Source organism: Lathamus discolor, chromosome 3, assembly GCF_037157495.1.
Source record: "Lathamus discolor isolate bLatDis1 chromosome 3, bLatDis1.hap1, whole genome shotgun sequence".
Lineage (NCBI taxonomy): Eukaryota > Metazoa > Chordata > Aves > Psittaciformes > Psittacidae > Lathamus > Lathamus discolor.
Window position 1 is genome coordinate 16,919,000 of NC_088886.1, and position 22,787 is coordinate 16,941,786.

The window sequence follows — 22,787 nt, forward strand, 5'->3', positions numbered from 1 at the left end:
GGTTAGGTTAGGGTTAGGTTAGCTACGCTACTGCAGAGCAAGTCATTCTGCAGCTGAAAACGTGCTTTGTTCCGCAGAGGATGTGGTTTAAGGTGGCTGTTCCAAACTAGGGTGTTTAAAAAAAAAAAAAAACAAAACAAACTAGGGTGTTCTGGGACTCTTTTCAGTGGCGCCCAGCAAGAGGATGAGAAGCAATGGCCATAAACCAAAACGCAAGAAGTTTCACCTCAACTTGAGGAACAAGTTTATGTTCAGGGTGGCAGAGCACTGGAACAGGCTGCCCTGGGACATTGTGCAGTCTCCCTCTCTGGAGACATTAAATACCCACCTGGATGTGTTTCTGTGTAACCTGCTCTAGGTGGGCCTGTCTTGGCAGACTAGATGATCTCCAGAGGTCCCTTCCAGCCCTAACAACTCTGTGATTCGGTGTGAAAACAGAACACAGGCTCACAAGAGGCTTCATCACAGAACTGTGAGTTCTGCCTGCCCACGCTGTGGGGATGGGCAGTGTGCGGCTCTGAAGTGATACTCTCAGATGATGCTGTGTTTGGTTACAATCACACTGTTTAAGGGAAAAGCAGGAGCAAAAGCCCAGACAAACATCTGCATGCAGTTACTCAAAATTAGCTGCAAGAGCATTATGGCAGCTATTGCATAGGAGGGGATTTTTTAAGGCTTCCACTGAAGTGGAATCTTCAGGCAAGATGATGGTCCCAACATATGCAGTCGCAGGTTTGGTCTTTTACTGTAGCATGTGTTTTCCCCCCGTCTGCCAGACATAACTTATGCCTTTACACGTTTTCCTTTAAATTGGAAAGATACGAACATATATGGATTTGGTTTCTTCCTCTTTTGCGTGCATACTTTTTACCTTCCCTTGAGAATATGCTTCGATCCATCATGGAAACTGGCACTTAGAAACAAGTACGGCCCCCACCTCTCTCTTCCCCTCAGTGTAACTCCATTCTGTTATGATCTCTGAGCTCTGCTTGAAAACAAGCTTTCACTGCTGGAGCATGAAATGGCATTGAAATGAACCTTGGTGGGAAGCAGCTTTTACCCAGGTTTACCACCCTGCAACTTATTTTCATGAGGAAATACTCACTGTCGGTATTGTTTGAGCAACTCTTTCCACAGGCAGTGAGAGCTAAAACAAAGGAACTCTCCTACCCCTCCAAAACTTCTTGGACAACACCAAGAACCTTGTTTTCCTTAGAATTGCATCTTTAAACATAATGAATTTTATCTGAAGCTTTATCTGTTTCTTTGCTCTCCCCATCTGCATTTTACAGTGCTATCTATGCCTGCTTGATTGTGTCAGCATAAAGATACCGATGTCTCCAGGATGCAGTTTTACATGTATTCCTAGCTTTACTAATAGTGAGATTACTGATACTGTTGAATGCACAAGGGGGGTTTTTAGAATAAGATCTTGTCTCTGCAAGGCCATTACAAGCACATCACATATTGACACGAAGCAAGATTTGAAAGCCCCACTACACACATAACAGCAGCAGCCGCAGATCTCCTGGCAGAGCTGCACCCCATCTCAAATGCAGCCAGTAGACTAGAAAACACAGGCTTCTTCTCAGGTGGGTGCAGTACTCGGGCAGATGAAGATCCTGAACACCACGAATCAAGGCCAGAAACCTGGACAGCAAGCACTTAAACTGCCAGCAGCACTACAAGGTGAACAATACATGCTTGAGTGTCTGGTTTTCTTAAACAGAAACCAGATAGATATGAGACATGTAAGACAAGCACTATTTATTTTTGCAGTCATGACTGGACATTTTGAGGAGGTGTAAGCCAGTAACCTTCAGGGAACTGTTGTTTCTTTCATCTAACAGCCTGCAACTGTTGCTGTGCTATCTTCATAAGCAGTTGTCCCTTCTTTTCCTCCCACCCCATCCGATCCTTTGCTTTATACATCCTTCTACGCCTTTTAGTTAGCCCTCCCCTCTGGCTTCATACTGTGACCCTGCCATTACTATTTGCAGGCAAGTCACCATTCATCAACCTTTTCCTCCCCAAACCCACACAGCTGCCAACAATGCTAAATTAGAAGCTGTGTGCTCCAGCAGGAGTAGCAGAGCGTGGTTTTCCATTGAAATTCTGTCTCAGTTGATTGACTTTTTAGCTATAGCACAAGCACAGGTCATTACTTAAAGACTCTAACGGATTTAACTGCAAAACAAGCTTCACAATGAAGTTTGTCCTTCAGGCGACAGAAACCAGTGAATCTTCAGTGGAAGATTCCTTCTATTACTAGTTGAATGAATCTCCATACAGTATCTTTTCCTGCTTTTGGAAACATGACTTCTCCCTGCTTCTATAAAGCTGCATAGGAATTTGATATTTTAGAGCTCTGTCAAGTGTTGTTGAAATTTGTTGCCAATTTCATAAGTTGACAGTGACAAAGCATATGCCCTGCCCACTTCTGAGTAAATCAGACTACTACTTGCCTTGTAACTGTAACTTACAAAGAAGTCCACAGCTGTTTACAAAATGCACTTGCATTTTGAGCAAATCATTAATCTTAGCTTTTTCTTAACTCTGCATGAAAAAGCTTTGCTAATAAGTCAGCTGCTTGCATTTGAGTGATCTTAAAGTGCTTGCCATCCTTGTCAGAATTCCTTGCACAAACTATTTTATACAATAGTGATGTTCATGTTATACATATTGTGTGGTGTCAAAGACCCACAAGGAGTTTAATGTGTCAATAGAAAACACAGTCACTTAATATTTGCTTTTCAAGGCCAGATTGCCTTGAATCTTCTTGAGAAGCTTCAAAACTCTTCAATCTTAGGGGACTGTTGGAAGACAAGGACTTCAGTACAGGAAACTCTCAGATACCATGAATCATCTGTTCTACCTACATGTTGCATTTGTTTTGCCTTTGCTGAATTTCACATAATGTACACATAATGTAAGGTTTAACACTTGCTTATTTGTTTCTATGACAAACTGAAATGCTGTTGAACAAGATCACACAGGAACAGGTCCTCACCAAGGTACACAGGAACTATGTTGAATACAGGAAATGAAAACTCACATACTCCACACACTGTTTCATGCCAATTACTGCATACTGCTATAAAAAAAATGCTCCCATATTAACCTCACAACATATTTACTCTGAAAATGAATATTGGCACACCCAGTTCATACTGCAGCTGGAACTGTTTATTGTAGCACATTTACAATGTTTAAGCGTTCAGAAAGAACATGTTTAGTGTCTTCCACTTTTGTGCACAGCATTATACATTATCACACACCGCTACAGGAATGTTGCTCACAAATGTAAGTTATCTAAAATACGCTTCCCTTTGGTTTTCTGTTCTGCTCCCAGAGTGAATAGACTACAAAAAATAAGGCATCCATTAAATGGTATCACAATCAACAAGGTCTATAAACTAAGTTGTGAAAATTGAACTTTTATAAGATCTAATGTCTAAGACAGCAACCGACAGTACCAGGTTATTAGGTTGGTAGGAAACATCCAGTTTCTAAAGCATGGAGAGATATGACTCTCAGAGACATATCTTCTGTGTATTTAAATTAGTTTAGACTTCAGGTTTACAGACTTGTCTACCAGAGGAAGATTTCAAATTAAAAAAAATATAGGTATTTTGAAAGTGCTTTTGTCTGACTTTTCCTTTAAAAATGTAAGGTCAGCACAATGTGAAGCTGAAGGCTGTAACTGATCCTACCCAGCTCTGGGTATAGGAGAGCATCTACATTTCTCCTTGCAACTCACCCCTCAGGCTTCAGTTCTGGCCTGTCATACCCCGGGCCTCTCTGAGAAGAGACTGCTACTTACATCAAGTGGTACTTATGCTTATAAAAATACCTGGTTTATGCTCTCAGCTGTATTTGAATGGGTTGTGCATCCATTCACTGTAATGTCTCCAGAACCAAACTATACCAAACTTTATAGCTTTCATTTATTTGTACTATGAGTGCAGATAACCAGAAGATGCTGAGAGCTCTAGAGTGAGTTTTCATTCATTCAGTGATGTGTCAGCCATAGCCAGATAAAGTACTGAGGGCTAGGCTGATGTTCGAAGTTGCAGTTGTCTAGCACTATTTTTACTTATTGTTGAAAGTTACTGCATTTCTAGTCTACTCACATAATCTAGCCAAGTCTCTGAACACAAGACAGCTTTTTAATGCCCTCTGCACAATTTAACTGAGGAAACAAATAGTACAAAGCTAATAAAAAACAAACCCCGAAACCCTTGAACTAGTAATGAGAGTGCCTAATCAGAAAGTTTACCATAAGCTTCTGCTACAGGCTTACATTGTTTTTTGAGAACAGCAAATTCAGGCTTTAGGTATAAGGTTTTCCACAAGCTCCACTTTACAATTCTTGCAATATGTGCTCCTTTAAAGGCTCCATGATACATTCTCACAATCCACTACATATGTTCACTGCAACCTGTACAGGAGAGGGAGAAAAGTTGTGAGGTACATGCATCAAAATAACAGTTTCATTGTACAGAAAACCTTAAAAATATCTCTGAACTATTTAATTACTAATTTGACATACCCTGATCAGAAACTGCTATGAATCACCATTAAACATTTTGAACATGTGAAAGAATTGAGCCTTGTATGTCCTGTAGGACCATATGACTAATTAAGGAGCAGAAGCCATAATGCAACATCAAGATACATACTTCTTCCTACAGATCATTTCTTTTAAAGTCAAACCAGACGACCACAATAATTGAGCTAATGGAGCAATCTTCAGTATTTGCAGGCAACTGCAAAGTCAGCCCCTGATCTAGCTTCTAGAGAAAGAAACACACTATTTCCAGACAAAAAACCAGTCCGTAACATTAGCGTGCATGGTTTGAAGCATGCGTGTGGATCAAGACATCTAGCACGAGGATAAAACAACTGAAGAGCAGGTAACCCGTTTAGGAAACAAAGCTCTGAAATGCGGCACTTAAATGCCTACAGCTCTGTTTGAGTCCACAGCCTGCAGCTGCTGGATGCCCAATACTCCTGAAGAACACGTTGCTGAGAGTACCCAAGTTTTCCTTTTTGAATGCTCTTCTGGAGGTCCATTCTCTGCCTTACAGTCAGTGGGAAAAGTACATCCCTACCCTGTCCTGCCTCATGTTGGTATTCTTGCCTGGTTAAAATGAGGTGTGTGCAGAAAAGGAAATATTAACATGTCTGTGCCCTTTACCCAGGAGCAAGATGCCCTGCTCCATCCCACATTTTCATCTCCAGCAAGGCTCTGTTTTCTCCCTGTTCTGAAATATATCCCCATCTCTTCCCCTTCATAAATATAATCTAACTGGCATATAGCAACAGAGCACACCAAAAAAGCCTAATACCAAGGAGCTGCAAATGTCTTTGAGGTTTTTAACCAAGCTGCAAATATTTTAAGGCTCCCCCACCAAAGGGCCATTCAACAAGCAAAACTCGGAGTTGCTGCCAGCCAGGTTAAATATAAACCACGTATCCTGCAATCAGTATTCCTGAAGAAACAAAGCTTCAAATAACTGAAGCATTAAGCTCTCCATTGTGGAAGTTAGGTAATGCTTTTCCAGGTGCTATAATACTATCTTAAACTGCATGCTGTCCTAAAATCTTGGCAAGCTTTTCTCCCTAAGTTTGAGGCCCGCTACCATTTAAGTTAGGACACCTTACTGCACAAAGCATTAAAAAGTGGGTAAGAAGACACTGAACAAGTCCTGTCTATTGCAGTGAGTACAGGCAATGTTAATGCTTGCACATTATACATACAGGGTTCCCAAGCTACTGTATACACTAACTTTCTGTACTGCCTTTCAAATTAAGCGATCCTTAATTTACAAGTTTCCTCACCTCTCCTAAGGAGTTTTTTGGCTGCAGGCGTTTTACTAAAGTGCTCCATTCTAAAGTTTTAGAAATAGTTTAGAATTTTTATGTTAAGGGGATGGAGGGTTCCACCCACCAAAAAAATTAAGTGCTCTTCACAAATATTATAACAGGGACATGTTGTGGCATGCTGCCTTTGCATATACCTTAATGTATAATTTTAATACAGGTACATACCGTTACAGCAACAGAAGAGGGATGCAGAGCTCTCCTCCTCTAACCTGTACCTGCCAGAGTTTGGTAAGTCTTTGCACTGTGATATAAATCTCTGAAGTTCTGTCTCTGGAAAGCCATCTTGCTGGTAGTGCTAGAAATTGATATTTAGTTAAACCTTTGACAAGGCTAAAACATAAAATAACCCAAATCCTCCCCAGACCGTTTTTCAGACATTGTTCAAGTCTGAAATTAGAAAATTAATAGAACTGAATATGAAATTACTGCTTTTTAGTAGGTATTTAGATACCATTGGAGCTGGAAATCAGATAGACTTGTAAGAAAACTGAAGGAGGAAGAGGTTTTAAGCCTCTCATCATCACTCTACACCCTCTAAAGCAGCCATTATATTTACCTTTTATATTGGCATGCACTGCAAGTCACAATATTGAGGGGGATGAGAGTCTTGATAGCACCAATCTTTCATTTTTATTACAAAGAGTCCATGCTTACCTTGACAGTTTCATATGTATCTGTAATGAGTGCAATGAAGAGACTCAGCACCATATAGATGAACAGACTGATGAAGGAGTAGAGGTAGATCCTACTGAATAACCAAACCAAGTAACTTTTCTGCTGCATTTTTGCAAAGGTAGCAAACATGTCGTCTCCATTGATCAGTGAAAAAAGGCATTCAGAAACCATGTTCAGAGAGCGAAACTAGAGAGGAGGGAAGAAGACAAGCACATCCATCACTGCTTTATTTGGATCCAAAGGATGTACATAGCATGAAAAAAATGCACAGCTGATGACCTGCTGCCTTGGATCTCTTTGTACACTCAAGAGTATGACAAGGTGCAAACAGTAAAACATTTGATGAGTGAGCAGTATTTGGCACCTCCTGCACACATCAATTCAGATAAGCTGGTTTCACTTTTAAAAGGGGTAAGGACAAATTCTCCAAACCTTAAGCCCGACACTGGTGTTCTGCAATATGAAAATTATTTCTCAAAATACCAGCATGTGATTGGGAGTCATAGCAGCTTCCACGTCTGACTCAGAGCTTTCATAACTCAAGGAAAGTCTGATTGAGTCATGGAAGTCAGACTCCTCAAACAGAGCAGCATCATGTTGAGGATGCACTTTTTATATTAAGGGAAGCCTTGACATGGAAACTTGGAAGACAACAGCAGTAATGTCTTATTTGTTTGGAATCCATTCCGTTATTTGAGTTGACCTTTTTCATGGTAAGTGTATTACCTTCACATGGTATGGTCCCAGCACAATCCATCCACAGAAACAGTAGCCCAAGTAGATCATAGCAGCACAACAGCAGAACCTCATTACGTTGGGTAACGCTGCTCGCAGTGTTAGGATGAGAAGCTGCACAGAGCAATGAAAACAGTTAGAATTCTACCAGGCATTTCTTCCAGCCCTCTTATAGCAACAAACAGAATAAATACCAACAGCACGAAGATCCCAGAAGATCCTTACATTATACTTCTGAAAGAAACCTAGGTAGCGAATGACTCCAAGCCACACAAGCATAGTCGATGTTCCGAGAAGTATGCTACACACATCGTAACTTGTCAGACTCTAAAACAAAATTTAAAAAAAAAGGAAAATAAATAAGATATATCTATATAAAGTGTTATAACAACTGAATTTAGAACAACAGATTCTAAATTGCAACTCTCGTTACTACAAAGATCTGTTAAGAAAGATAGTTTATCTTAGCAACCTCTCCTATTAAAATTTAGTTTGGGGCAATATGCATTAGAGAGCTGAAGTCCCACCAGAGAGGAAAGGCACTTTCAAGTGTAACTCATTTCATATGCCTTTACATATGGCTGTTCGTAAAACAGAACCTGACAAGACAAGCTTCATTTGCAAGGCCAACAGCACAGCAACATGGTGGGTGCAGAGGCACCCCCTCTGTACATGGCTCACTAAGACCTGCAGAGTGGCACTGCAAACATTTTTATGCTGCTTCCAGGCCTGCAGTAACTGCTTCTGGAATCTGCATTGGCAGATTCCCCAGAGCAGCTTCGGAATCTCTCCACTGTATCCCAATGGACAGTGTAGAGGTGACTTTAGAACAGCAGAGCATAGAAGGTTCTTCCAGTACGCAGGCAAAGCAGTTTGTAAGAAATAGCATGACTTGCCACCAGAGCTCAGATAAGTAGTAAGGAGGACCTTGTGAGGTAGCCAGGAACTGTGAGGCATAGAAAGTTTCAAGGAGAAGACTAATCAGCTTCTAATTAGTTCTAACCAGAACTTCATTTATATTTTATTGGCATGTCATTACCTTTTTCCACCTATACATACTGGCTGGTTTTGTCCAAGTTAGCGTATAGCCTGCTCCCTGAATTGCAGCTCTACTCCGAAATGGTTCATTGACAACTTACTGAATAAAAATTTTTCTCTATTTTATGGTTTTATTCTTCTAAGAGTTTTCTATTTTTTTATATTATCATAATTCATTTACAGCTTGACAAAACACAAATTTAGGCTTCTTTAATGTGAACTTATTATTCAGCCACTAAGTAACATGGAACAAGATCTTGTTATTATGGTCTGCAAGGCTTGCAAAATGAAGTGAAATGTACCAATAGAGAAGAGTTTTAGTAAAATACTCTCTTAGAATAGAAACATATAGGAATAGACGTATTTATAAGATACTGGAATCCCAAATACAAGATCTTACTCCAACCATGTTCTTGTCTTTGCTTCTCTTGAAGCAGGATGAAGCTATCTCTTAACCAACTTCCTCACAGCTTCTTCCTACTCTTAACGACTGAGTTTATAGTTTCTAAGGTAAGGTAGGGCAGTTTGTACAGGGCATTTAGGATAGTCAAGCTGTCACCAGATGGATTTCAGGCCCATCCTTTCATCACTACTGTCCAAAGTCTGCTGTGTTGCAATGTCACACTTCAAAGTCTGCTAGAGATTTGGTGAACAACATTAGCTAAATATTAGAGTGACTCAGGATTGCATGTTGTAATAATTTTTCTTCCCTAATTCTGGTTCACATAACATGTTTTTAAAAGTTGGCCTTTTTTTTTTTTCATTATCAAGTTTATCTTAGAATATTTTAGGCCTAGCTCCTGGCTGTGGCTGACTGTTCCATACATGCTGGAAACCAGAAGCTGGGAAACCAGCAAAGTGATGTTTAAGGAGAGAGTCTCTGTGCTGGTTAAACACTTGTTCAATAGGGAACAGAAAGTTAAATGCTAAATTAAAATAAAACAAATAAATCATCAAATAAGCAAATATAAGTGGTCCTAAATGGGGAAGAGAGAAAGTCAACAGTCTCAGACTTCCAGAGATGAAGTTAATTTTTTTCCTTGGTGTCACAAAGAAGCAAAGGTAATTAAAACTAAAATATCTAGAGATAATCAGAGTGTTTTTAATCTCTCAACTGGAAACAACACATCTCAGGTACAATTGCAGAGGAGAAGATGGGATTTTAAAACTTCATGCCACTACAGGACGAAGCTTAGCCAGCCTAAAGTCCTCTGACAGACTTAAACCTAACTGGGAGAGTGACAATCAGTTTTGCTTCTACCTGACAGTGCAAAAAACTCACCTTGGCTTGTATCTCCATCTTCAGAGTTGATCCAACAATAGTTAAGACATCACTGACCATAATCATGATGTACCACCCATTGACAAATTCCATTTGATCACTGAAAGATACTTCTTTCTTATAATAATATAGGAAAAAGCTTACAAATTCCTAGGGGAAAAGAGGAAAGAAAAAAGTTAATCAGACTTACACAAGACATGAAGGCTTTCCAAGGAAAGAGTCATACCCACCCTTTGGAGCTGAATTCCTTTAACCACTGATCGTGTGCAAAGGATCAGTGAAGCCAGACAAGTCAATATAACAAAAGCGTCAAAGATCATCATGTAATGAGTGTTCTTCTGTACTGCAAGAACAAAAATGTACATAGATATTCATAGTCAGATGCATTTCATCTTGTTTATCATCTTGAATATTGAAATAAGAATCAAGTTTCAATGTTGACTTTATTTATACAGTTTAATTAAGAAAAATGTTAACATTTTTCCCTCAAAAGTTTATCTATCTGACATATTTTCATGAGACACAAGTGCATCTGCACCATGGATACCACCACTTAAGTTAGTTTAGGAAGGCTGATACCACATCAAAAGTATACCAGAGAGAGAACGCTTCTTACAGCCCCACAGAATTTGGGGTAGGAGTTGTCCATTTTACAAGCACTGGAATGGCCTCTGGAGTGATGGAACGTGTCAAAAAAAATCCCAGGAACTTTGTATCTTCTCTTCCAGACCAGTACTTGACTATCAGGTGGGTCTTCTGTCCTAGATCAGCGCAGATAATTTGCACTGCTGCCCAGCTGGCCAAGACCAGCATGGAGCTAGACTTCAGTTCTCCATCCCTTACATTACTAAAATTCAAAGTCTTGATCAACTAGGGAAGAGCTGGTGCAAAATTTGACAACTAGACCCCCTTTTCTATACCTACCATATAGCTCAAGCTCAATGAGACAATATAATTACATTTTTAATGCTAAAGAGTGATAGAGAAAAACAACTGAAATAAATTCATGCTAAATTTTCAAGGAGTAGAAATTCTCCAAAATGCTGTACTGAAGTTCTAGTTGACTTCACAAACTGCACTACTCAGAAAAAGCACACCTTCTTCTTGCTTAAACCAAAGTCACTAACACATGTACCGTTGCCATTTAAACTGGGTTTGCAGTGTAGTCCAGAATAGCAACAACTTGTTATTGTCCCATTGTAATCATTACCTTTGTATTCTTCCTTCAGAAAATAATACAGGGTACTCCAGGAGATGATTTTGAAAACGGTTATAGAGGCAATCTACACAGGTATCAGATGTGGATTATTACAGCAGCCTGGTATCAAAACCTTCTTGTGCTGCTGCACTAGCAATCTGTTGGAGGTAGCATGCCATCTGGTGTGCATTTGTAACACGGCAGCTAGCAAAGTTCATACAGTGTGTAGTGAAATATGCATTTGCCTGAGTGTTTTGTACCCTGCAAAGCATTTCATTAAATTCCTCCAAATTTATTCCAATCCAGATCTTTAAAATAAAACCCCCAAACTTCTCTTTTTTCACTACCAGCTTTTAATTTCCTGATGTAGGCACAGCAAAAGGGAAAGTGGCCAAGTAGAAAAATGGACCTGATTCGTCCTATTGCTTAATTCAGAAAAAAATAAACAATTAATGGAATTTAAAGTCTTGGAAAGCTTCTAACTTTCAAAGAGATTATTTTCTCTAACCAAAAAAGATCTCGGGCAATGTTTTGACCAGACCAAATAGCTGCCAACAAGGGGTACCCTTGTGAGTAACTATTTAATATAATTTAAGCATACTGTGCATTTCCGTACACCAAAATACAAACCAAACAACATTTAAGCACCAGTAGAAGTGTTTCTAGCCATTCCACTCCAGCAAGCCTTATCAACAGCGCTTCCTTATCTTTCCTGGTGCTATGTCCTGAAATAAGAGTGAATCGGTTTCTACTTTCCAACACGATCATGTGTCCTTCTGTTGCCTAGTGCTAGAAGAACGGTTCACAGCCTGCCTTAAGCAATGAAGAGCATAAGTTCGGTACCCAAAGCTAGAAGGATGCACAGTGAGGTGTGGGAAAATTTTGGTTTGACACTCTCAGAGGTGCAAGGTTGAAGAACTGCTAAGGAAAGTAATGGTGTGGCTGGTTCCCAGGGTTTCAGATCAGAGGCTGAAGAACAATACCTTAGAAAATCAGGATTTAGAGCCAAGCCACTAGAGAATATATGTGAATAGTGCCTCATCTTTTAACAAAGGAAGAGTTTAACAAACATTGTGCTAGTGTGTTGAAAATTTAACGTGAAAAATTTAATGTATTTATGTCACTTACTCGATCCAGAAACGTGCCAGTCTTTACATTCCCTGATCTCTATGTCATTGTCTAGACTTATTTTAATTCTTCCACTGTGTGCTTTGTTATCAAACACTATCTGTAACAAAACAAACAAACAAACAAAAAAGTGAATGTCTTTTTAAAGTCAAGCCATTACATATGCAGCACACTGTAAGCTAAGCCTGCATAATGGCTCAGAATAATCCTCCTAGGGGAGAAGTTACAAAGTGTATTCAAGCCTAACGCAATTCCAGTTTATTCAAATAAATTCTGTCAAAGTGAAAACCAAACCTGGTGAACAATATATTTGCCACAAATTGCTTGATCAACTAGATACTACATGAAATTCTTCTAAACTACAGCCTCATTCCCCTACAATCTGAAAACAACCTTTTGTAGAAGCATCTCTCTAAAGAGAAGAGGTTTATGCGCTCATTATACTTCAGATGGATTAGAGCACGAAAGGCTGTAAGCTAAACAAGTGTTTCAGGACCGCGTCATGATCACAACCAGCAGTACTTACAGGGTACACTAACCCCCGACAGAGTAATCCAGGCACCAGTGTGGACCAGTCAGTGATGCCCAACTCTTCAGAAAGCACCTGCACTCACTGCGTATGGTAAATCGGCAGGAATGATTTCTCATTTTGACTAGAAAGACACGTGGCAGGTTTCCACCTACCCTCAGAGTGAAATCATAACAGTCAGGGAGCTCGTGGTGACGAACAGTCTGGAGGTTGATTGCCTTCAGATTGAACTTGAGCTGCACCATCACCAGTCTGCAATAGAGCTCCATATTAGCTTTTCACAGGGAAAATGCACAAATACCCCAATACAGGAGGTGCTGTTTCCCCCTCACCTGTGGAAATCCAGAGTGAAATTCAAATCATGCTTTCCCACTGTTGTGTTGTCTAACGGTATCATTGGCTCAACATACAAGCAGTCTGCAATGGATAAGGACTCACAACAACATCTCATGGGTTATCATGCTCTTTTAACTGTAATCTGCCATTCCCACTCCCGAGGCTGTAAAGAGCTGATGACTATAGCAGACAAGATAGCACGCTTAAGTGAGGGGTCACTTAGGAAGCCAGTCGACAAATACGTTGGCTTCCCTGAACACTAGCCAAGTTATTAATCATGAATTCCCAGGGAGCGCTCCTGAAATTAGCCCAAAATACTTGTGTTAGATGGCCATCAGTGCCAACAGCTCATCACTTAGTCTGTGGCAGTAGACTAAAAGACCGTTACCTTGGAGGGCTAGAGGTTAGGTACACAGTAGTTTTCTTACCAGTTTTGGCTGGTAATAAGTTCAATACAGATCATGCGACAGGACTATACAGTATTGTGAGGGGTTTTTAAGAATTTATTATAAATGTAGGGTCCCCCCTCCCAAAGAACTGATAGAACAGATGAGGTTCATCACCAGTCACAATCTCTGGGTCTATATCAAAGGTGTCATTTCCAGGAGAGATGATTCCTCGTTTGTAGAACTGCTGACAGAGGGCCAGAGCTGTCTGTTCTGCTCCCTTCTTCTCATAAGCATGGTTTCCAACAGAGATGTTGGGCAGCTGTAAGTACTAAAGTTCAGAACAAACAGACAAACCAACTTAGACGGCACCAAAACTGTTAGTCTGAAGAAACACCAACCAACCAGAAAACAACCCAGAAGTGTTTGGATCTGTGCCATAACCCATCTTTTTCATTTAAAATGCCATCTAAAGAACTTGGAAACCTACACCACACTACAGCTGAGTCCTCAAATACTTCAAGGTATTTGACCGAAAAAGTAAGTGCAGGATTTTGATCTAAATACCTTTTTGCTTATTATTTTTTTCTCTTTTCCTTACTAGAAAGTCTAATTTGATACTTGCAAAGAACTCTGGCTCAAACCCAAGGACTGCACATTTAGTGCAGAAGTAGTATGCTGATTAGCTTTAAGAATGTTGCCACAGTCCAGTGGTCTGGCAGTGACAGAAAACCTAAATGAGTCAACACTCTAGTCTTAAGCAACAGGCACAGAAATTGTTTCAGGCACCATCAGGGGAGGTGGAAGAAGGAAAGGTACCCAGGTAAAGAGCACATATATTGTATATATTGCAGCAACAGTCCTTACCTGGTTTATTGCAAAGAATATCTGGTCATAGACATCTGTTTGAGTGTATACAGCATAAGTATCATCCATTCTGTCCATGTATCCTTTCAAGAAAAGATGTTTGAATGCAACAGTGTTCTCTTCTTTGAAGGCAACCACCATTTGATTGCTCAGTCCAAAAACCACCAGCTGAAAAAGACATTTATATTTCCTGTTCAAAGACAAAGTTGGCTTCTGGATTAGCATATGAATCCTGTCCTACAAACAGCCACTCTTTTGTCACACTGGTAGACGCAGCAGTTACAAGCAGACTACTCCATTTCACAGCCAGTCAAAAGAAAGTTTGACTTTAAGGAAACAATGGGTTTCAAGAATGTCCCTTTAACACATTTACCAGCATCTTGGCCAAGGACTTGCATTTTTAGAAAGAAAAGGATACCATCTCAAATTCAAGCTACCTGTATACTGTTACATGTGCTTTGTTAGTTCAGCCTGACATTAATTTGACTTGCCTTGGGGAATATCAGTGTTCTTCAGGCAAAAAGGCAGGACAGGACTTAGCCAGACCCTGCTTTGAAGTCGTTACTCCAGCACACAAAAGGTAAATTGAGGACAGAAAAACAAGCATTTCTTCCTCAGGTTTCAGTGAAAGGTGCTTTAAGAATAACCAATCAAAGCTGTGCTTGTAACAGCATAACCTCTAACAAACTAATATAACAAATATACTCCAACAAATAATAGCATAAACCGCTGCTTGCTACTATCCAGGTTGGAAAAGTTTTCTAGAAGAATGTGATATATTGTTTGTGGGAGCTCACAATTCTCTTCAGTGACTATTGTTTCAAACCTAGTGCTAAGAGCATTGTGAAGAAACTCATCAGAGGTAAGTCCAAATCAGTAATCTACAGATAAGTTTTATGGCCATGATGCAAACTGGATATGTAGATTTCAATAAGGATAACTCAGAGAGATACTAGAATGCCCTGTGGGCAAGCTCCGTGTGCTGGGCACAAGGAATACACCAGCAAATCAACAGTGCTAAGACTGAATTACCTACAGGCATCTTCTTTTTCTGAAAAGGCTAAATCAGCACTAGTTTCTTTCTTATTTAGGTTCTCCCACCATCAAATTTTATTTCTAGTTGCAAAATGGGACAGACAAGCAGAGGATGATGATACATTTAAAACTGAAGCAGAAAGGAAGGCATAACAAACACAATGCCACATGTATAGCAGGAGAACTATTATTTCTGCAGTTTGTCGCATCAGTCATGCAACCATGGAAAACATTCTTCACTATGCTTGTATTGTCATGCCACCGACACCACTATAAAGGTAAATCACATGTGGAAAACTCCAAAGGATCATCATCTCAGGCACTGGAGAAGCTTTGTGAAAGCTTCTTCCTCCTTAACCAACAAATTTGAGACAAACAATTGCCTTTTGTGCAGTAGACAAATGTGTTATTTGAAATCTATGGTGCAAGGCTGAGTGACAAGAAGAGTGGAGCAGAATTTCTGGGTTTTTTTCAATACAAGAGTTTGTATACCATACACAAGATACAAGCAAACATGGTGAAAAAGATAAGTTTCAGTTCTTATCGCCGTGACATTGAAACACGAACAACTGTTCCTTCCCTCAGACACTCACAGGGAAGAAGTTTTTGGGGGAACAGACACCATCCTTTGGGGGGAGAAAAAAAAAGTAAAGAAGTCAAGTTGAGCCCTTAAACCTGGTTCCTTTCATCTCTACCCTTAGGAAAGCTATTTTTTCAGTCAATAGTTTTAGGAGAAAATTACGACATAGAATCATTGAATCATAGAATCACAGAATAGTTAGGGTTGGAAAGGACCTTAAGATCATCTAGTTCCAACCCCCCTGCCATAGGCAGGGATGCCTCACACTCAACCTAAGCTACATATATGCAACTAAGACAGTTTTGCAGTCTATGTTCTCCCTTTCTCTGCACCACGGCATGAACAGCATTTGTCACTGGCATGCATTTGATTTCCCATGAGCTAAGAAGAGTCCCTGCTCCCATAGTTACTCACCTGAACAGTAACCATTGCTATTTTGAGTAGCTGAATCCCAAGTTTCCAAGGTTTCCTGCCCCGGGCCCAGAATTTCTCACATGGGTTCATGAAGAAGAATTTTAACTTCCTTCTAAGCTGGTCTTCCAAAAGTCCCTCCTGTGATATTGACAGGTGTCGTTTGTAGCTGCAAAGGTTTTCATCATCATGAGCACCGCAGCTGCTCACAGCCACTTCAGGATTTTCCATTTCTGAAATGAAGAGAAGCTCATGTCAGTCAGAAAACAGGCAAGCATCAGATCAGTCTGCACTGACAACTGGATCCAAAGATGTGTATCTTCTGTGAACGGCACTTGAACATCGCACTGAATTTAAGACCTTCCTCATAATATTGCACATGTTCTGCAGATCCCTAAGAAAAGTTTGGGCAAGCTCTTAAATTTGCAGATAGACTGTCAGGACGTTTATTTAATAGTGGAATTTCTGTCCCTTTGGAATTATGGAGTCACTTGCTAAAAACTTGCTTCCTCTCTTACTTGCCAACGTCATCATATATGCAAGACATCCTGACTCATTTCCTTCTGTGTCTAGAAGAGTATCAGAAGCCTCTCATGAGCATTCAGCCTTTTGGAAAACTTACCTGTTTCTGTAGCTAGTATTTCCCCCATCTCCAAGCCCACTGTCCAGTCCTTGAAAGAAATGGAATTTCCAAGACAGGCAGCATTTTAATTTGACATTAGTATTAGCACTCTTGGAACTGGGGACCCAGCATGCCAAATTGCAGTTCAGATAAATCACCTGAGTGCATTAACTTGTCATTTCACAAGATTAGATCTATTTCTTCTGCCATAGAAGACTGAGTGCAAAGCAGTGGTGATCATGAAGCAGACCAAAAGACCAAAAGGTGATTGTATCCAAGCATTGTGATTAGCTGACAAGGCTCATAGTTTGGGTGAGTTTGAGGGGAAAGATGGGAAGAGAACCTATAAACACAGTTTGAGATGTTACTCTCTATAGCATTCAACATGTTTAAATGTTAGTCTGCTATTGACTTTGCTGACTCTCATTTTATAAATGCTTTATGAAGTACTTAAGAAGTCGCTGGGAATGTCTATTTCAGATAAAAGATTCTTGACATTAAGAACAGAGGAGACAGCCCAGGTCGTGAATGAATTTAGACATGTGCCATATTGGACAAATTATTTTCAATTTGCATAAGGAAAGTTTCTCATAGATTTCAAACAACAAATCATCACCAGGATGACTTTTTAAAAACACACAGATCACATCTCCTCTCCTCCAGCAGTCATTGCACACACCAGAACACGAGGCTGTTTTCAGATATGATTCAAGACCTTGAACTTCCCCAGATGTCAGAGAGGGCAAGAAAAGTTCTGAATCAGCAGCTTAACACTAAGAACAGGCCCATAAAAGCAGCCTTAAGACAAAAAAAAATAAAAATCAGCTCTTGTTTTGCCAGGTCGCCATTGTCCTGCAGGATACAGCATGCCAGCGTCCCCACTCGTCTTTCTTACTGCTGATCAATCATTTCCAAGTGAAGCCCTGCTCTGATACTGCAATATCCTGACAATGTACGTGCTTGATTTATAAATAAATACATAAATAATACTTCTTGACCTCACGCTACCGGCTTGAGTTGATGTCCCAGGCAAACCCAACGCGCAGTGTTTGTTAGGCGGAGGTAGCCCGGGCCCGCAGCGGAGGTACTGCAGCGGCAGCGTCCGAACCCGACGGCCCCGTCCCGTCCCCCCCTCCCCGTCGCCCCAGCGCAGCCGGTGCCGCGCTGCCCGCCGCTCCCCGAGCCGCCACGGGCGGCTGAGCAACGCACTTGCAGCCAGCCGGGACTCGCTCAGCCTGTCAGGTCGCGCCGCAGCCGGCCACCGGCGATTCCCCGGGAGCAGCCGCCGCCGGCCTCTCCCGCAGCCCCGGCCACGCCGGCCCGGCGGGCGCTGATTCACCGCGGCATCCCGAAGCCAAGAGCTGGAGGCTGAGGGCACTGCTTCGCGCTTTTAAAGGAGAGGCTGCGGCGTACCGCGCACGGCGTGCAGCACAGGGCATCGCATACCTGCCGCTGGGGCGTGTCGCTGCCGAGGAGGTCCCGCCGCTCCCTGCCCTCCTGCCGCGCAGGCAGCGGGACCGGGGCTGCCGGTGCCGCGGCGGGGCCCGGCCGTCACACACACCGCGCCGCTACCCGTCCCGCTCCCTGCCCCGGTCCCCCTCGCTCCCGGCCGGCGCGGCTCGGCAGGGCTGAGGGCTCCGGCGGCCTCCGCCAGCCCGTCCCAGCCCCGAGGGCAGGGCTGGGCGCGCAGGGCGTCTGTCACCTTCTGCTTCACATCTCCGTGAGTGAGGGCCCCCTCGGGACATACACTCTCTGAAGTATGCCGCCGTAATGCCGCCTCCAGGTTTATTAACCTGGGCTTCTGCACCAGGAGTTAAAAAGGTAACGCTTACGTTATCGTTAGTTGTGCCCCATCTGCAATAAAAATCCCTTTTCGGGTCACAGAACTGTAGTTGCAAAGGGCAGCCAGCGGCACAGTGAGCGAAGTGGAATGACTGACATGCTTGACTCATTGCACTTACATGCAATTAAGGGATTAAAGTTATTAACTGGACTTCAAGGAAACGGTCTCCTGTCCTGGGTCTCGGCCACTTTCACCGCACCGTGGACAGGGTCCCCTCGGTGTTGCTGCCTGGTGGGTGTTGCTGCCGGGGTAAAGCCCGAGTTACGGTAACTGCCCCCGCTCACCAGCTGCCTGGTTAGTGCTGCAGGAACCCGTGAGGGAGAGCGCTGGTGTGAGAGGAAGAGGGGAAATAAGGACAAGGCTAAACCAAAAAGAGTGGGCATTTTAAGAGAGCTGTAGAGGCACGGCAGGCAGCAAGGATCTTTTCTGTCTGCCGTAAGGAGGGTGGATGGTCCCTGCGTGCCACTAGGGACAAGCGCTGGATACTCCACAGAGAAATACACTTCAGGGCTCCTGCGTTTTACATCGCAGCAAAGCAAACTAAATTAATGTTATGCCTCAAAAATGTGAAAGATGTGGAACACAAATCTTCATATTACCGAATCGCATGGGGCCGCCTGAACCTACTTCCCGACTGCGGACGTTCCCCTGGCAGCTAACGGCGAGGAGACGCCAGGCAGGGGGATGAGGGAGGGAGCTGCCGCCTACAGCACCCATGGTGCTCCGCGCCCCACTCCGCGCGGAGGCAGCGAGCCCCTGCGCATGGTATGCTGGGACATGTAGTTTTAGTCTGAGCAGCCGTGTTCCAGCAAGGAACCCCCTATAGCCACTTCCCTGGCTGGGGCGGGTTTGAGAAGAGGAGCGCTGATTGGCTGTTGGAAGCGTCAATCCCGGCCGGCCCCGTTGCCCTGACAACGGCGCGGCGGCAGGGACGCTTTGGGCAGCGGTGGCCGTGCCGCGCAGGTAGGAAGCGGCCCCGCGGCGCTGGTGCGAGCGGGTGGAAACTGAGAGGCCTGAGGGTACGGGCAGCAGCCGGCAGGGAATCCCCGCTGGGCCGCGCCGGGCCGGGCAGGGGCTGCGGAGCGGAGCCCAAGGCCTGCCCCGTGCGATCGAGGCTCCCTCAGCCGCCCGCCTTCACCGCGCAACCGGCCAGCGGGCTCCGCGCCTTCCTCCCCGGCCCGGCCTGCGGGAGGGAAAGGGCTTCCGGCAGGCCCTCGAGGTGGCTGTGCCACAGGGTGGAGGGTACTGGTGAGGAGAGCCGGGCGGTTGCAAACACCCCCGACCCCTGTGCTGCTGCACATGACCAGTCCAGTCCCCAGTACGTGCTTGTCCCCCAGCAACCTACTGCCTCACACCAGAGATTCTGTCTGAGCCACTAAGGGCCTGGGCAAGACCATAATAAAGCCATACTTCCATTTTCACACCCTTTTTTTCCCTCGTATTTATGGCTTCATTTCAACAGCCAGAGGTATCACCATGGTTTTATCATCTGTCAGTTTACCCTGTTTGAAATCGTGTGCTTTTGGCTGCTATCCTGTCCACAGGCAGTATGCTCCATAATTCAGCTATCGATTGTGCAATGAAACACTTCTGTACTCCGTTTGTTTGTTTTCGGTCCGTCCCTTGGTAAGCTCATGTGATGCCAGCTAGATCTTGTATTACAAAAGATGGTCAATAATCACCCCCTGCTCACTTTCTCCATGCCTCTCATGATTTTATTGACTTCTATCATAGCCTCTTTAGTCCAGGCTACAAAGAATCCCTAGTTTATTCCCAGTATAAAATATATCTTCAATATTCCATGTTATACCCTTTCCAATTCTATTTCTTATTTCATGAGAGAAACATAACACAGTATTATCCAATGTTTTAATGAAGTTCTCAATTTTGCTGTCTATGCTTTTCTTATTAATTCTTAACCTAATTTTATATGCATTGTACTTATCATCCCAGAACCTGTAACTACCTCTACTGGTTTCTATCAAATAACAAAATCTACACCTGGTTCAAGTAGGCCTAATTTTATGAGAAGCTGTACATGTGAAATCAGGTACATTCAAATAGAACCATTCATATGCTGAAATGATTTGGCAGTTGCCAAAACTTCAGCTTTACTCTCTAGATCTTATAATAAGTTGTGTCCAAATATGCACAAGCATTATTAATGACACAAACTTTAGGTATTTGTATTATTTGTCTTTGTGTAGAGCAAAGTAGAATAAATATAATTAAAGGGAACGCTGTATATGAACTTCTGGAGAGACTCCATCATTCTCAAGACAGTACTTTTAACAAGTTCGTAAACGTTCACAGACAGAAATGTGATTTTTAGCTTGACAGTGACACAACAACAAAAAGCAAGTAGCACATGGTTTTGATAATTTCCTTCTAATGCTTTTGTTAAATGGAAGGGCTCTCAATTCTTCTGTCATTGCAAATTGTAGTAAATTGCAGTGCTAAATTAGTAATGGACACAAGCTTGACCTTCAACCATTCAATTAGGCAACTCATGAATCATTCTGTGTCCTCACTTCAGACAGCATCTTTTGTGGCACTGAGAGCTAATTCACTTTTCCCTGGTGCAGTACCTAGCAACTTCACGACTTTGGTTTATAACTGTAAATGTTTCAGTACACTAAATGATTAGAACACCCTGTGCTTATTTTTTCTCTTGAGACTAATGTTGAAAATATTACAGGCATCTATAAATAAGCTAGGCTACAAAATGTCAAAGTTGTCAAACATTTACTTGGACTTTAACAATCAAATAATGTAACACCATGTTCCACTGAAAACTGACTGAAAAATTAGACTGAACATATTTAATGGAATTTTTGTATTCACAGAATCACAGAACGGTTTGGGTTGAAAGCCCAAAATTAAAGCTCATCCAGTTTCAACTCCCCTGTCATGGGCAGGGACACCTTCCACTAAACCAGGTGGCTTGAAGGCCTGTCCAGCCTGACCTTGACTTTTAAAAACCAAAATTTATGGCAATCTCTATGACAATTGATTTTCAAGAGCTGGGGTTTTTGATTGTTTGGTTGTTGGGGTTGGGGGGGGGGGGGGTTGGGTAGGTTTTGTACTAATAAATTTTTCAAATTATGTTAATTTAAATGTAATTTCCAACCTCTGTCCAATTCTGGACAAAAATGCATATTAGAGTCATTTCTAAATAAGCAATAGAGAAATATCCCTAAGAGGATAGGAACTAACCACAGATTAAAGAAATTATCTTTTTGTCATATCTTCAGACAGTCCTCTAATACAGACACCATTTTTTTCATGGTTTTCTTGATAGGATTTGGTACTTCGTGTAAAAACTTAGGGAGTGAAAAAATACCAAACCGCTGAAGCAAGAGGTAACTTCTGAAAATACCAGCTTTTACTTTACACATTAAGAAACATTAAGATTTTTGTTCCTTTATTTCTGTTTTGAAGAGGAGGGGTGCAAAAGATTGCTCTTCGGTAGCTATTTAAAGTTCTCAGTGCATGCTGGTTTCCTGCAGTGAGCACCTAGGGGTTAGTAGGTTATTTAATCCTGTATAAAAACCCAGCTTTGCATACATACTTTGTGAACAGCTATGGACTTGGTAATGCTTCCAGAGAAGTCTTTAGAAGTTCTGCCTTTGCTTTCTTTGAAGGCCTTACATATTTCTTAACCACTGACAATCATATGCCCACAGAATGACAAATGGACAGAGGCGATATGGTGTTAGGGGTATTGTAAAAGGAGATAATTACCTTGTACTTTTCTATCTGCTTTCCAGTTGGTGAGGTTCTGTGTATCAGAGATGGAACCATGAACAGTCCTACCGGTTGCTCTGTTCGTTTGTGATTCTTAAACATCAATACTTTTTGTATTAACATATGCACAGTCACCAGTACTGCCCTTAGCTGTATAGTGCTGAGTGTGCCTCTACACCTGATTCTTTCAGTAAAGTAGGAAGACCTGCATTACTGGGAGGCAATTTTCAAACTGTTTTAACTGTATAAGATACTTGAAGTCAGTTGAAGGAAAAGGGATGTTTTTACTTGCAAATTATTCTACTAAACATAGGCATGTGACTTATCTCAGCCCTTTGCATTTCCTCTATTCATGTGACTTATGGTTTAGGTTACACAGAAGAAAAAACTCAACATTTCCAAATCGGCTTTGTTTCAGTGTATAATTAGGAAATGGTGAAATAAACCAATGTGACTGTAGCATATATGAGATGGTTCATATAGTTC

At 42.1% G+C, this 22,787-nt stretch overlaps 2 protein-coding genes across 5 annotated transcripts in view; one reads left to right on the forward strand and one right to left on the reverse strand.

The window, feature by feature from the left end:
• Positions 1-3,164: 3,164 nt before the first annotated feature.
• On the reverse strand, positions 3,165-18,470 carry MCOLN3 (mucolipin TRP cation channel 3). Of its 4 annotated transcripts, none has more exons than XM_065673739.1 (14): positions 18,158-18,469; positions 16,093-16,322; positions 14,064-14,231; positions 13,374-13,527; positions 12,807-12,891; positions 12,630-12,726; positions 11,946-12,045; positions 9,850-9,962; positions 9,620-9,769; positions 7,525-7,626; positions 7,291-7,413; positions 6,544-6,750; positions 6,055-6,184; positions 3,165-4,441 (listed from the first exon to the last, which is right to left on the reverse strand). In XM_065673739.1, exons 2-14 carry the CDS (start codon positions 16,318-16,320, stop codon positions 4,422-4,424), a joined length of 1,677 nt encoding a protein of 558 aa, XP_065529811.1. In that variant the 5' UTR covers positions 16,321-16,322; positions 18,158-18,469; the 3' UTR covers positions 3,165-4,421. The 4 variants fall into 4 exon arrangements, with proteins under 4 accessions (XP_065529811.1, XP_065529809.1, XP_065529810.1 ...); XM_065673737.1 differs by having other exon boundaries at positions 7,498-7,626; XM_065673738.1 differs by lacking the exon at positions 18,158-18,469 and adding an exon at positions 17,921-18,151 and having other exon boundaries at positions 7,498-7,626.
• Positions 18,471-19,427: 957 nt separating this feature from the next.
• The window catches only part of DNAI3 (dynein axonemal intermediate chain 3), a 30,582-nt gene continuing 27,222 nt past the window's right edge, over positions 19,428-22,787 (forward strand). The window contains exons 1-2 of the mRNA XM_065673742.1: positions 19,428-19,517; positions 21,856-21,916. The gene's annotated coding sequence lies outside the window, so the exon portion shown is untranslated. The remainder of the gene's footprint in view (positions 19,518-21,855; positions 21,917-22,787) is intronic.

Excerpts from the sequence above, each read along its gene's own strand:
- MCOLN3 (XM_065673737.1), bottom strand. The coding sequence starts at position 16,320 with ATGGAAAATCCTGAAGTGGCTGTGAGCAGCTGCGGTGCTCATGATGAT. Across the intron at positions 9,963-11,945 it reads CTGGCACGTTTCTGGATCGA|TACAGAAGAACACTCATTAC; the intron begins GTAAGTGACATA and ends TTGTTCTTGCAG. Across the intron at positions 6,185-6,543 it reads ATACATATGAAACTGTCAAG|CACTACCAGCAAGATGGCTT; the intron begins GTAAGCATGGAC and ends ATCAATTTCTAG.